The sequence below is a fragment of the Oratosquilla oratoria genome, chromosome 36 (assembly GCF_046742065.1).
Source record: "Oratosquilla oratoria isolate Oo_2021 chromosome 36, ASM4674206v1, whole genome shotgun sequence".
Taxonomy (NCBI): domain Eukaryota; kingdom Metazoa; phylum Arthropoda; class Malacostraca; order Stomatopoda; family Squillidae; genus Oratosquilla; species Oratosquilla oratoria.
The window spans coordinates 33,315,160-33,331,094 of record NC_134812.1 but is presented as its reverse complement, the minus strand read 5'-3'; the positions used below and the strand labels follow the sequence as shown (position 1 = coordinate 33,331,094).

Here is a 15,935-nt window from a genome sequence, read left to right as displayed (position 1 = left end):
ATGTGGAAAATGGAGTGTGGTGTAATCAGCATAAAAGTATATAAGACGAAATTTGCATTTAGGTAAATCAGTTACGAACAGAAAAGAGTAGGAGAAAGAACAAGATCCTATGGAACACCTTAGGTTAAAGATATGGTAGGAGAGCAGTGACCGATTATATTAGCAAATGAAACGGCCGGAAAGAAAATTGGAGGTGAAGGAGCGAATAAAAAAAATATTGTAGTTTGGAAATTAAGGACTTGGAATTTCCTATTAATATGTGAGTTATCTGAGGTGTAGCATAACAGATTTTGCATGATCATGTACACAAGTAAATAATTTATGGTTCGCAAGAGTCTGGAGGGATAGAAAACGTGTGTGTTCGTGTGTGTGTGCGTGTGTGTGTGCGTGTGTGTGTGTGTGTATGTATGTGCGCGTGCGTGTGTGTGTATGCGCGCGCACGTGTGTGTGTGTGTGTGTATGCACGTGCGCGTGTGTGTGCGCGTGCGTGTGTGTGTGTGTGTGTTTGCGTGGTGCGTATATATTCACTTGGTGTTTGGATCACGTGTTGGACTCGTGATCGACAGCTATTTCCCTCCTGGAAGAGAGCTCAGAGCTCGTAGGTCCGATCTATGGGTAATGCTATGACCTTGCACACACACACACACACCCAACTCCCCGCCCACGAGAGTCAGAGTAACGACCCGAAGCGCAGCGGTACCGAAATAATTTCGGCCCTGGGCAGGATTCGAACCAAGAACTGCGGACCACTTTGGTGGCAATTCAGCGCTCTACCAACTACGCCACCGAGTCGTGTGTGTGTGTGTGTGTGTGTGTGTGTGTGTGTGTGTGTGTGCGTGCGTATGTGTGTGTGTGTGTGTGTGTGTGAGATTCACCATGGTCTTGGATCACGTGTTGGACTCGTGATCGACAGCTATTTCCCTCCTGGAAGAGACCTCAGAGCTCATACATGACCGTGTGTGTGTGTGTGTGTGTGTGTGTGTGTGTAATATGTTCTGTACAAACCGAGAGATCAGATACAGAAACAGAAATTATTCCACTGGAAATCAAAGATTTCCTATCAAGAGCGTAAAAATACGAAAGGCACCTATGTAAAAGGGTAGTAACAGAGATGAGGCAACAATCCGAGAATCCCTATCATAAAATGTTGGGCAAAATAAGACAAAGAACGAAAGATTTCCAAAAATCTAGAATCCCGAATTTGTCCACAAGACGAATGGAAATGGGGCTAAGGTGCTAAGCCAGCTGTTTCAGGCCATTAGGGGTGACAGATGTGAAGACCTCTTATCCTCTCCTTTCTTTCTGTCTATTTTTATATCTATTTCCAAGTTTGATGACAAACCGATACAGGCCGGTCGAGGTGGTCTTCCTTTCTGTCTGTCACTCTGATCTTCTGTCTCTATTATGTGAATTTAATATAATGCCCTCAATACCATGCAATTGCTGACTTGACGTGCTCTTTAACAGAACTCTGATACAAACACTTCCTTTCTTACCTTTTCATACGCCACTTTAATACTGATGTTTAGTTTCATGTGCCCAATGTAACAACAATATTCTTTATTTTTCTGCCTGTCTCTAGTCTTTTACTTCCTGCAAATATTAAAGATTTTTTTTTTTTTTTCAGGTTTGGCCCATGGGCCGCTCATTGCTGGCGTGGTGGGCGCTCAGAAGCCACAGTACGATATATGGGGCAATACGGTTAACGTCGCCTCGCGTATGGATACTAATGGACAGATGGGACGCATACAGGTAAGGCGCCATCGTTGCGCACCTCCCCAACCCTATCGCCAGTTCTCCATGCCTGCACGCTGAGACTACACTCGACCGTTATACTCTCACACGAAGATAATCAAAGGGAAGTATAGATAGGGAGGGAGGGATAAAAGTAGGGACCGGTGAAGTGTATGAGGAAAATTAAAAATATAAGGAAGTTAGATAAGTCCAAAAAAGGCCATGTCTAGCCTAGAAGAAGAGGAGGAGAAGGAGGAGGAGGAGGAGGAGAAGTACTCTAGAGATGACGATGATCGATGAGTGATAGTGACATAAGAAGATGGGAGGTACTATGAAAAATACTGTACCGAGAAAAAAAAGAGGTGGAACACAGCAGAAAGGGAAGAAAAGTGGAGACATTGATGAATGTTCCAAGTCTTATGCGACGGAAGAAGTTAGGTGAACACTTCGACGCAGAATGGGAAGGGAGGAAAATATAGAATGAGTAAAATAAGAAAAGGAAGAGACAGGAAGGAAAGGGGAGAAGGGAAAGGGCACTAGTTGTTAAAAGATATGGAAAAGGGAGAAAAAGGTGTTGCGATGGAGCCAAGAAAAGAGAAGAGGAGGAAACGGTGGAGGAAGTGAGACGATAAAGAGAGTCGGCGTCCGTGGAAAAATAGTTGATTAAATTCTTTGTGGTGGTAGAGGGGAGAGTCTGGTAGTCTCATCGTTGTATATGCGTCTTCTACTTCTTATGGAGGCGTGACTTGTTTCCCAAGAAGCCTTCCAGTCGGGTGGTCAGATAGCAGTTCTTCATCAAAGAGAGACACTTTGTGTAAGTGTATAGAGAGCGTGTGTTCACTTAGTATTTTTCGTTTACTGTGCATATTTACATATACTATTACCAGCCACGCGGTACCCCAGTGAATTCGATTCCCGGGCCCGCTGCGGTCTCGCTACGTTGGTTCCCGACAGCCTTAACCAGGCGAGGAGTCAACTCGATGTCGGCCCTAAAAAAAAAGAAAAAAAAAATAGGACTGGACTTTGCACTCCCAGGGATGTATCACTTCTCATTGAGTCGGGGTAGGATGATGAGCTTATTGCCTTCATAGTAGAGGTTGGAAAATCAAGGTGGACATGAAGAGATTATAGATAAAGCCATAATAGGATTTTATCCATCCCATTGCATGGAAGGAAGTGTTGGGGTGGGGGCATAATAGGAAAAAATGGAGATTGTGTATGGAGAAGCACGGGGAATTGATCTAGCAGCTAGTTCCACACAAACCAGGTGATGATATATTGCATGTAGATACTTAGAAGCGTTCAAGACATCCATTCCATTGATATTCCCATCTTCTTCCTTTTCCAGGTGACAGAGGAAACGGCCATGGTGCTCCAAGCGGCAGGTCAGGCGTGCGAATGTCGAGGCCCCATCCCTATCAAGGGTAAGGGGACCCTCGTCACGTACTTCGTCGTCAAGGACAACGACCCGCCGCCCTCGGAACTCGGGAAGACGGTTCTCTCCGCCCGCAACTCGCTTCCGTGCCCCGATGGCACCCCGGTACAGGTCGGTCAGCAGCAGGTCAGCACCAGCAACCTCCCCCTACAGGACAACGGTCCAGCGACAGGAACAGTCAGCACCAGCAATGCCACACCCAACGCTGTGGGGACGGCAGAACCCCAGGTGGTACCTTGCAGAGCATTCCCGGATAGCACAGCTCCAGAGGTAGCTTCTGGCGATCACTCCTCTGGTCCTTCCGAAGACGTTGCAATTAACATGGACCCGAGTGCCACATCCTACAATTCACCCTCTCCCTCCCCGACGACGGTCTTCCAAGCACGAGATGACGATAAGAAGGATAGAAACAGGTTGGAGTCGTCTGTCCCGCCCACAAGAAACCTTTCTTCCAGCAGCGAACTGACGCCCAATGTGGCTTCCGATTCACGCGAGGTGGTCTTCGTCAACGGTCCAACAACTGGACTGAACGAGCACTCAGATGGTGAAAAGCTCCAAAGCAAACATTATTGCAACAGGAAGAAGGACAGACCGCTCAGCGAAGGTGCCTTGAGGAGCAACGGGACCCGCAATGCTCCATCGAGGCACTTAGAACCAGCTACATCTAGACATTCGGCGCCGTTGTCGTCGGGTAGTGGCCGTCAGATGGAGTGGGATAGCAACGCGGACAGTAGTCCTGTTGTCAGCCTGAAGGAAGTGAACACCAGTACCTACAGCCAGAGTTGCAGCCTGTCTCTGAACGGGCCCCAAGAGGACAAAGAATGTGAAAGCAACTCCACAGCTGTTCCTCTTCTGCAGCCGCTTGAGCCGAGCGCAGACTCTTCTGATACCGAAAGCGAGATTTCCTCGTTCCTCTCGGAGCAATCTTACGCGATCATGTCGGAGGCGGAAAGCCAAGGCGGTGCCAAACTAGATCAAATCAAATATTCGCCCACAGAAAGAAGGGTGGCGTTCCCTAGTGTTTGTGACGGAGAACAGGTGACATCTGCGCCTGCGAGACTTAACAGCAGCCATTGCAGTAACAGTAACAATACTTCTGGTAGTGGAGGTGGAAGTAGGACTGGAATGCTTCGCTCCCCTGAATCCTCAGTCATATATTCCAAAATAAGAGAAGAGGACAATGGCAGCAGCAGTGGTAAAATTAGTCTCAAATCACACATATTATGCGAAGGGGCCCAGATCAAGAAGAATGGACAAGCGTTTGTTTAAGTAGCATTGAAGGAAAAACTAATGCCTTGACACATGGCCGTTTGTGCAGTGCAGTGCTATTCTACGTCTTTCCATGACTAGCGAGTAATTAGGCGTCGAGTGCAATCAATAGATACTGTGAAAAAGGTTTCGTCTGTTATCTTTACGTGATTACAAGACGATACAATTGGAATTAGAACATATATACTCATATGATGGTTTAAATACATTTCTTTTACGTACATGTAGTTGAATACCACCAGTTTTATGAACCCCTAATATATTCCGAGTCCTCCAAATACTTATATTTATAACGAGAGATTATCTATACAATAGTTTGATAAAACGTTCCTTCCAAGAGCCTGTCACGAAGCAAGGTTGTCCTCACAAGCCGGAATAGAACAATTTGACCGGTTCTCCCAACTTCCCCTCCCCTCCCCGCCCCTCCTCTGTTTGAGATTGATCCCACAAAGTATCCCATCCCTTTGGCTTGTTTGTGTCTGTGTCTCTGGCCAGTTCAAACTCCACCAATCAACCAACCAACTTCCCATGGTCACAAATTGGTGAAATGTCTTTGTCCCACAACCTCTAATCAAGGTTGCCTTTCTTGTAGTACTTCAAGCATCAATTCTTCCCTGCAAGAGTCTATCCTTATCCATACTCGTAAACAGAAAAGCATAAAGGAAAGATTATCATGGTAGTAACAATCCCATGAAAAAACACATTTACAGAATTCAGGTAGTACTGATTTTAAACATACACGATCTGTAGAGCAGTATTTCCTTTTTATGCAAGCTAAGGCCAACAGTAAACAATGATAGAAAGGGTAAATCCAGGTAAAAGAAATTGAGCAGGGAGGTGGATTGTGCTTTTCATTTAATTTATGTTCACGCTTTTTATGCATTATCACATAAATGTACATATCAACTCAGTCTCTTTGGGTAAGATGGCTTCGTTATTTTCACGAGTAAAGCTATTGCTGTCATACCAAAAAGGGCGCAGACACACGACGAGAGTGATTCTGTTGTTGTTCTGCAAATCATTAAGAAATCACCAGATTTTATCCTGTTTTGCTTTAGCTATCATTAGGTTTTTGTTCAAGCAAAGTGTATTATAAGACAATGTAAATATATATAGATCCATATTTTGAAACCCCAGTTTTTACATAAGTGACTTTCTTTGGCAAGTCGGCGACCTAATGATGTATCCTCAAGTATTTATTGTGTAGTATAATGGATTAAATACTTTACGACCCCTGAGTATACACAAGCACACACACACACACACACACACACACACACACACACACACACACACACACACACACACACACACACACACATCGCATACTATTGATTTAGAAATATTCAGTATCACTGGTCAACCTTTTTTTTTTGTCCCACAAACTAAGATAGGTGGACTTTACAGTAGCTTTTACACTAAATTCAATTCTATTTGTTTTCATCAAGTATGTTTGTTAAATGAAAGAACAAATAATTTTTGCAATAAGTGTATATGACTCATTCATGAATAAGACTGGTATTACACTTAAAACCTTACATCTATAATTTGGAAATGTATTATTTTCTGGCTACATTTGGACACAGGAATATCCCTCAGTGTTCAGCAGTAATCTACCAAAATAAAAGGGCTCCACTTTTCTTTGCATTGTTTCTTCATGTTAAAAACATTCCGGTGGTGTAACCTTTTTGCGTGTTTATCACTGCCTGACCTAAGATTTCCCGAAAAAAAATATAAGTGCAAATTCAAAAAGTGGATTCTGAAACTCCTATTGCATCTCCAGGGTTTTTATATGACATCAATATTTCTTTTACAACTATATAATATATTTTCTGATCCGTAATTCACAAGAAAATCATTGAAAAAATATTAAATGGTAGCCATGTATTTTTTCAAACTTGTTCTGTTTTTCATCAAACTGTATCTCAAGGCAATTCCTTGTCCTTTTTTTTCCATCAGTAGTTCTGAGAAACTTATTCTTTTGAAATGTAAATCAGCGGCCAGTTTTATCCAAATCTTTCATTAAATTCTTTACCAATCCCGAACTTAACGTGTAAAGGTCACTTCCATAAATGTCATCGTCTTCTCGATCCTGGAGAGAAAAGGAGGTAGATCACTTTCCTCATGATCAACAAGGAGGAAGAGGTGTTTCTTCCCTAGAGTTAACTATGTTAGTTTTAGCCACGCTGTTTTTATGCAATTATTTCCCTTTTTTTTTTCCTTCACAGAAGGAACAACAGAACTTTGTGTAGCCAAGTTGCATTCCAAGTAAACGTGACACTTCATCTTAAATTTCCCATGCTTTTTCTTTCAAAAGCAATTTCATCTAACTACGATTCCTTCGTGTTAGCTGCGTAATGAAGAAGATCGGCAGAGAGCATATGTCCATTGTGAAGTGGAACAGATTTCAAGCTTACTTTTGATGAGTCAGTCAACAAACGCCACTCATTTATGTTATATTTGTGGTAAAGTGTTTTCATAGAAAACGGATGGCATTGCAAAAAATCTATATTTACAAAGGATAAAATTTCTCTGAAAATGTCACAGCGATCTCGATAAAATTAAACTTTATTTTCTCTATGGGATTCCAGCCCTTCAACCTGACACCCAAAAGATCACCTCGCTTCTAAAACAAACTCAAACCGAGGATGAGATCAATAAAATCTCCTTGACACAACAAATGTGGTTTACTTGAAGATTTTTTTTTTTTTTTTTTTTTTTTTTTTTTTTTTTTTTTTTTTTTTTTTTTTTTTTTTTTTTTTTTTTTTTTAGTGTTGGATCCATATTGTATTTTGCTTGGTCTACTATCTCATCACCAAACTCATCGTCACTCATTATCATGTTTCTTGTAGACTGGCGCAGGTAATTCATAACTGAGAGGTACCAGTCTCATCGTAGATGGTGGATTAAGATATCTAATAGTGTGGATTTTGATGTACCATTTATATTTCTCAAGCAAAAGTAACAATCTGGAAGCTTTGAGATCTCTTAAAATCATTGCAATGGCAAAAAATATACGGTGTGAAATTCTTTCCCGTGCCGTGAGAAGTCTGACACATGTGACACAACAAATATGGAAGCCCAATTTTTATCGTATTCATTCACTATAACCAAACTAATGCTCATGTGATTTTTGTGAAGGGTGTGAAATAACGTTCTTGCAAATAAAACAGACTTTTTTTATTGTTTACCCATTTTCTCGGCATTATAACGGTGGATGGGGTGCAAGCATTTGAATACACAAGACCGCAATCTGTCAACAATGGCTGACTGTTTACAAATTTACTTTTAAGTTGTAGTTGACAGAGAATTGCCCCAACAAGGGCAGTCATGTTACTGCAGAATTGGGAATTTTATATGTCAAATACTTCTTTAATTCATCGTGTTTGGGGAGATGAAAGACTACAGAAACGTGACTGGGTCTTCTGTATTCAAATACTTCGTAAGACTTACTTTATTTTATGTGTGAGAAGGATATTCGGATTTATACACGAGGAGTTATTGTGCCCCCGTCCCAAGTATATTTCTGGTTGTGACTCTGACCTCTGCTGACTAGCGCTTTCAAAAGGAAGTGGTTGCATTTCACAAACGATGAAAACATTTGTGTTTTCGTGTGTTCCGTAAAGCACTGGCAATGATATCCAAGTATGCTGGAACAACAAAATATGGGTGACAGAGAAATTCCGAAAACATTTGGATTCAGCGTACATAAATACATAAGAAATAAATATTATTTTTCCATGGGACCAAATATTTGTTGGTCAGTCTATTCATAACCATATGATCATAATTCTCATCACTCACGTGGGCATGAATATTTGTATATTCTTTTAGAAACACTGTTGTTTAGGGGTTCCAAAATCGAAATATTGAAAATATTTTTAATATATCAACATGATATTCCACTGTATGTTTGGCCGACACTGTTTCTCCATTTTTTTTTTTTTTCAAATATTCTTAAACACGCTCATTGACGATCACGCATATTGACTGAGTGGGACATTGCATAAAATAAAAATCACTTCTTATATTTTTTTCTCCAGATTCTGAGCGAAATTTGCTCTGACATAGACCAGAATAAATACATAATGTAGTATGATCAGTCAGACTCTTCATGTCTGTACTTGGCAGCAACTCATACATTCGCGTCGATTGTAAACAAACTTTAACATCATCGACAGATCAATAAGAGTGACTCACTTCATCAACAAGACTCTCCTAGATCAGGTGCTTTCTAACTTTCATGTGCTTAGTCTGGAGAAGTGTTTCTCAACCTTTCCTCCCTTTGTCAAACTCTTGAAATTGATTACATGTTTCAGGGAATACCTATATAAAAATCATTAAGTACCTTCTTTAATATATTTTCTTTAAGGCAAACAACACATTTTTCTGATAACTGGTTTAAGTAAACATAAGCTCAATTTCCCCGAGTATGGTGACAATGCAAAAAATTAAAATATAAAGTTAAACACAAAAATTACTTAGAAATACATTTGACTAAGATCAGCCTATTTATCACTGTGCGAAACAGCTAGATACCCTCTCTCCCGGAATCCTTGACATCCAGAGGAATCCCAGTTGAGCAACGCTGCTCTAGAGGTTTGGACTATTTCTTCTGCCCCAACTTCACAGTGCTTGCAGTGAGACTAATTCTTAATGACCTGAATATGAGATTGTTTTCTTCGCGTTCTCACAGTTTCTTCGATTTTCATCTGTGTTTCTTTTCTTGAACATGCCCGTTTTCTGTTACTGCTTCTTTCGAGACCCCTTTTGTATGTTTTCCTGATTCTTCTGATATTTGTAACTGATGTGTCCTTCCTCTCACTTCCTCCCTCCATCCTCCCTCCGTCCTGATGTAGAAAAATAACTTGATGGCATACACAAATTGATTCCTTCGCCATATCTTCAATTCATATCTTCAGTAGAAAGAGAATCATTATAAATTCTCCATAGAACTATGTATTATGGTGAAATTGTAGTACTTTCGCATAAGCTATATACTGGATCCAGCGTACAGTGGTTAGCGTTTTCGCTTCAATGTTGAAGGGGTTTTGTTCGATCCCAGGGAGGAGAAATGAGCTCTACGGTGCGTGTCCCTGTCTTGGGCGCGGAGATCCTGATTCAAACCACAAGGTCGCCCAACCAGAGGTGTTGCAAGCAAATGTCGCATGCCAACGTCATCATTTGATAAGTCCTACATTTACAGCCACTGTCATTCCAAAACTGCTCTTACCCCATCCACTTCACGCCACACATGCAGCATTATCAACATAAGAATATAAGAATGAAGGAGACTGCAAGAAACCATGAGGCTTACACTAGGCAGTTCAATGTCCATTCCACCTCTCATCCCCATCCATAAAGTTGTCTAACCGTTTCTTAAAACGATTTATAGTTTTAGCGCTCACTACATGGTTATTAAGTCTGTTCCATTCGTTGACTACCCTATTAGTAAACTAGTTCTTGCCTATTTCTTTCTTAAATCTAAATTTGTCTAGTTTAAATCCATTACTGCGAGTCCTGCCCTGTTGTCTTAATATGATGACCTGTTTGCGTCACCCTTGTTAAAGCCTTTGATCCACTTAAACACCTCTAATAGATCACCCCGCACTCTGCGTCTTTCCAGAGAGTGTAAGTTAAGGTGCCTAAGCCTCTCTTCGTATTTAGTAAGATAAATCTATGTCTTCGTAAGCCAAGCTGGGACAAGTCACCGTGGCAAAGGTATGTTTGATGTAATGTCTCATCGGGGATAGGAGGCCAGCAGCCCTTATGCAGGCGTGCCTAAATGATTGGAACAGCAAAATGTCAGCATTCCAAGTTGCCTCATTCAGTAGCTCCTGTCATTATTCCTAAAAGAATGTAAAAAATAAATTATGCCTGTGTCCTTTCTTCAACCACAATAAATGAAAAATTACAATGGAAATTAATAATTTTATGAAACTAGTTAACAGTACAAATACTTTTCACCCTTTTTCTGGCCACCTGACTTTTTTTTTTTTTTTTTGCATATTTTTCCTGTACTCACATTTGAACACATTTCCTTCTTGGGTTCTCAGTTATTATTTTTATTTGTTCTTCCAATTACATACATTAAACAACATCTTTATTTCTAACCTCCCGTCCGTTACTCCGAGGATCCACAACTCACTCCCATACAGAATCACTACCTCTGCTGCACTTCTTAACCTCCCTACTCCTTACCCTAACTACTGTTACCCTAAACGGCAACTTCCTACTTACCCACAATTTTCCTGTTGCGCCTATTAACTTTTTTACATCCACCAGCCTGAAAATTATTTCCGTTCTCATTCCTCCATCCATTTCCAAGTATCAGAGCACACCTCCACCATGACAATTGCCATTTTACCTTGTAATGTCCTCCATTTCCCCGTTCTTCTTCCTGAACATCACATCCCCATTTGTATCATACAAATATTTTAGCATCCCAAGCCCACCTTTCTTTGCATTCCTATATTTCATTTCATTTCTGCTTTAACTTTGCACCTACACACACACTCTTCTCATAACTCATCGACAGATTTGTTTAATTATCATGGAGACAATACAATGCCTTAGCTTTATTAACTAGTTCCTTTGTCTTTATACCTTCTTTCTCTGTTGCATCTCTAATTATCCATAGTTAGAATTTGTATACGCTATTTTTCATTCATTATTGGTTGTATCATTCAGCATGGATTGTTAGTTAAACTTAATATTCATTGGCCTGACTCGCCAAGCCTTATACTTGCTTGTACTTGCTTAACCTAACCATCACTTCAATTTCCTATAAAGCTAATTTTTCGTTCAATACTATTGATACTTCTCTGGTTTTGGTTATTTTTATTATCTAATTTTCAGTTCTTGGCCTGATATAATCCTCTTTCCACTTCAAGATTATATTACATCTTTTTATCTACTACCGCTCTTGCCAATATTTCTATGGAGTGTAACATTTTTTTATCATTATTAATTTGTTCTTCCTTCCTTTACTGTTCCATGCTCTCTCTTTATTCAATTTGTCCCTTTTCTTGCTCCTTCTTCCACCCTTTCTGAAAACAGATTTGAATTTAGCTTAAAACTACTGTAAGATCCACCCATTCGTGAAAAAAGAACGAGAATATCCGAGTTCTGTTTATTAAATGTGGTATGTTAGTTCATCTTCATATTTTTTCGTTTTGTTGCGTTATAGTAAAATATGTCATATTCCAACATTTCATTTGGTTTGTTATTCTTAAATATCGATGTATATTTAGGCTACTATACTGTGGTCCGTGAGTACACAGTATACAAACATTGTATAAATAAAACACATGTACTATACTTTACTTTCATTACCCTTTATATATATATATATATATATATATATATATATATATATATATATATATATATATATATATATTATATATATATACATATATATGTTGGTACATTGTGACAAGTTTATGAAGGTGGAAAAATAAGTCACGGGTATAGTTCCGAGTTCCTGAGTTTATTCCTGACCGGTTTCGCTCTATGCTTCTTCACAATAGAAGCATAGAGCTAAACCGGTCAGGAATAAACTCAGGAACTCGGAACTAGACCCGTGACTCCTTTTTCCACCTTCATATATATATATATATATATATATATATATATATATATATATATATATATATATATATATATATATATATACATATATACCAAAGGACTATCTTGTCAGAAACAATCAGAGCTTATATCCTTGGGGACAATATCGCACAGAAGAAATGGAACCTAAAGGTGATAGGGAAGAGCGCAAGGAGAGTAGCAGAACAGAGGGATGATAAAAGTTCAAAGTGATCAGCATTGTTATTGAATGAGGGATTAGTCCCTAATCATAAAAGAATGTTGCATGGCTCTTGCCCGTGAGGATGTCACTAAAGTCCTTAAATTATTGACTCCATAAAACTTATGGAGTCTGTTAGGCGTGGAGTTTAGGGAAAGACAGCCAAACACACGACAAAAACTAAATACATTTATTACAATAGGAAATACCATCTACATAAGTTACAAACATGTACAGCAAGCACATTTAATAGACAACATTAGACGGTGGAAATATTCCCAGTCTGACACTTAATGTTATACACGAGCAAGCAAGCAAGCTGGGCAGAATAAATAGTGAACGTGTACGTTAACATGAGTTGGTGGCAAGCAGTTATCTTGTCCCGTAAAATAGCACTTTTCTGTGTACGAGCAGCTAAGGTGAGGGCCGTCTTGTTAGAACTGCAGTGCTCGTGCTACCAGCGAGCAAGGCGAGATGAGCGGAGGTATTCGTAGCCAATCGGAGATGGGGGTTGTGGGCGTGGGGTCCCACGGGGTCCCTTCTGTAGATGACAAGTCTGCTGGCACTGAAGTGGGGGTGAGCCGGGGGTCTTTAGGCGAGTCCTCTGGCCAGTGGGTGCGACGGGCGACCTGCGGCAGTAGTACTGGGCGGGTGGGCGTGCGGCTGATGGCGTCTCCGGAGGACCCACGGTCGGCAGTAGCTTAATAAGTATCTTTACAATTTATGTACAGTGTTAACAATAGGTTGGTGTGCTAGGATCTTGGTCCTTGTGCACACCGATAACTGCTACCCATGCGGTCGCTATCCCAATGGTCCAAGTCGTCCATGGCTTCGAAGATACCTAAAGTGAAAAGGAAGAAGCATCAGTCCTTAGCAATATGTTGTATCACTTAACATTGTCGACATATATCAGTATTATTGTCAAAATATATCAGAAAAGATAAAGGCATGGAGGTGCAACTTCGAACAGACGTCACAGTCGATATGGAGGCCCGCTGGCCTCCTCTCCTCCGTGTCTGCCGCGTCGTATCCCGGTAGTCCAAGTTGACCTTGCTTTCGAAGGAACCTTAAGGGAAAATGAAGAAATGTCAATCCTATGCAACAGGTTGTATCACTGTATCATTGTCAGCATATATTAGTATGTGTTATCAGAATTCAGGTGTACAGAAAGTATGGCATATCATCTAGGGTGGTGGCACTTCGAGGAGACGTCTCAGGCGATATAAGGTGAGTGTCCGCATCAGCTTCCGCACTAGTCCTTCCACCGAGGTCGTGGGTCCTGCACAGAGAAATCCTGTCACTGGGCAGGCAGCAACATAATGGTTCAGCGTGTTACCTCCCGCTGCACCACAGTGTTGGCAGACTTCCAGTTGTCCCTGCATTTCACAGAAACATTGGCATCACAGCTGTAAACGATGAAGTACGACTTCCTGGACCCTGGATAGCTGTGCTCCAGGGGACAGTTTCTCGTATGACGTAGTACACTGGTACCAGTGGGCCGAGGGCCTCCGGACTGTAAGCCTCTTGTTAGCCTATAGCTTCCCCTTGTCCGTTGATTTTGCTTCAATAGCCAAGATCTCTACTCGACTCGGCAGCACACCAATACCACCGCCCATGTCTCTAGCTGCTGCTCTCCTTGCCTCCGTGTCTGCCGCTTCGTTTCCTGGTAGTCTTATATGCCCTGGGATCCAGGTCAAGACAACTAACTGCCATTGTTGTTGGAGGGACTTGAGCTGAAATGGGACAGACTTCAATAAGTGGCCACAGTCTTGGGGAAAGCCCTTAGAAATAAACTATATTAGTGATAAGCTATCTCTATGAATCACAACATTCCTCTGCTGGGCGTTGAGAGCATGGGTCAGCTCTAGGCCTACTGCAACACCCTTTGTTTTCATTGAGCAGCAAGTGCTCAACCCCTTTACTCACTACACCCTTACTTCAGTTGTAGTGCGCTCAGTACCTACAGATCCATCCGTGTAGTACACCACGCAGTTCTCGGGTGTGACTAATTCCATCGTCTCTTCCACATCCGCCCGTAGATGTGGTAACTGTGCACTACGTCTTGATGTCATTACGGATATTTTGGTGGGGGAGCTTTCACATGACCCTCAACCGACACATCCTTTCTTTTCCGAAGGATGAGACCGTTTAGGTGCAGGTCCCTGTTGCGGCATGCGATCTTCGTTAATCATCTCTTCTGCGGGAAGAGGTCAGGATTTTGCTGTAGGGCACCAATGAGCCTTCGCCGTAGGAATGAGTTATATCCCCTCTGAATAACTCTGATACCGAAGGTTACCACAAGTCCCGAAATCCTCGCACTGATTGGCAGTAGTTCCGTTTCTTGCTGCATATTGGCAACCAGAGCCCAGCGAGGCGCGCCAAGTATGACGCGCAATACCTGGATTTGCACCGCCTCCACCATGATCAGCTGTGTCCCAGATAGACCAGCAAGGGCACTGCTGGTATAGTCTATCAGTGGTCGTATAGTGCTGGCATAAAAGGTCCAAAGAATAACGCTAGTAGCTCCAGCTTCTCTGGTTGCCAAGGACCAAATAACGTTGATCCGGGAAAGGGCCTTTTCCGCCGCCTTTTATACCGACTGGGGCGGGAGGCGGGGGTGTTGCAAACGACACCACCTGGGTCGGGTGCAGATGCTGCGTTCGAGCGGTTGATCTGCCTGTAAAGCCAGGAATTATTATTTTCGTTTATTTACATGTTTCTAGAAGATTCTACAAGCGAGATTGCTAGGCATTGTGGTTAAACTCTCACTTCACTCCACCGTGACGTCATTAGAACGTATTCGTATGTAAGCATAGATTAGGAACCTTAGATTTAGGAGAAGGAGAATTTTTTCCAACCCCCAGTTCAGGATTCCATCTGGGGAATGATTTAGCCAACCCATTAGGCGGACCGCTCTAACACCGCCGCACAGTAGGAATGGTGGATACATGGAAGCCTACTCGGAGACGTGGGGACTGGCGCTGGTGTGTAAGTGAACCAACACACTCCCTGAAGTATGCCCCCAATTGATAATGATGATGTGATGATTGCCTCTAACTTTGAAGTGGGCGGGGAATCAGAGATGGTTTTTCATTCACAAGGAACTAAAATGAAAGAGAAATAAATGAGTGTTGATTAGATCTGCGATAGTTGAAGGCTGGATGCATGCTTTGGCCGGCCACCTTTCTTAAATGGGGAAAGGACCCTTAGGTATCGTAGTATAAATGTCTTTACTAGTTCATTCTATGTTAATTGACATCAGACAATTTTAATCAGCAAAGGGTCAAAAATATATTAATCTTGTTTTTTCATTAACTATTCTGCAACATTTGTGACCATAGTAGTTTATTATAATTGTCGTCTGGCGATTTTATCCAAATATGGGAATCCCATCAGCAAATGGCTAAAATTTTAGTTACATTTCTTACTCTGACGAAAATACACAGTCGTGATGAAGAGGCTATTAATATTCTATGGGAATTATTGTGTAGTTTTAACTTCATTTATTATTTAATATAATATCTATACAGTATTCACCATGCCTATCCGAGAGTTGATTGGTTGATTGATTCAACATGCAGCAAATGGGTTTTCATGTACATAAACATAAGTCGAACAACTTAGCAACATGCGCTATATCTACATATAGTAAACCGATGCGTGGTTCAAGACTTGCCCATGACTATC

The 15,935-nt window shown here is 41.3% G+C and overlaps 1 protein-coding gene across 4 annotated transcripts in view; it reads left to right on the top strand.

Moving 5' to 3' along the window:
* LOC143018945 (adenylate cyclase type 2-like) overlaps positions 1–5,755 on the top strand; it is a 254,319-nt gene extending 248,564 nt beyond the window's left edge. For all 4 annotated transcript variants that reach the window (XM_076174554.1, XM_076174556.1, XM_076174555.1 and 1 more), the window contains exons 21-22: positions 1,628–1,752; positions 3,083–5,755. In XM_076174554.1, coding sequence (XP_076030669.1) covers positions 1,628–1,752; positions 3,083–4,438 — 1,481 coding nt within the window. In that variant the 3' untranslated portion in view covers positions 4,439–5,755. The remainder of the gene's footprint in view (positions 1–1,627; positions 1,753–3,082) is intronic.
* Positions 5,756–15,935: the final 10,180 nt, after the last annotated feature.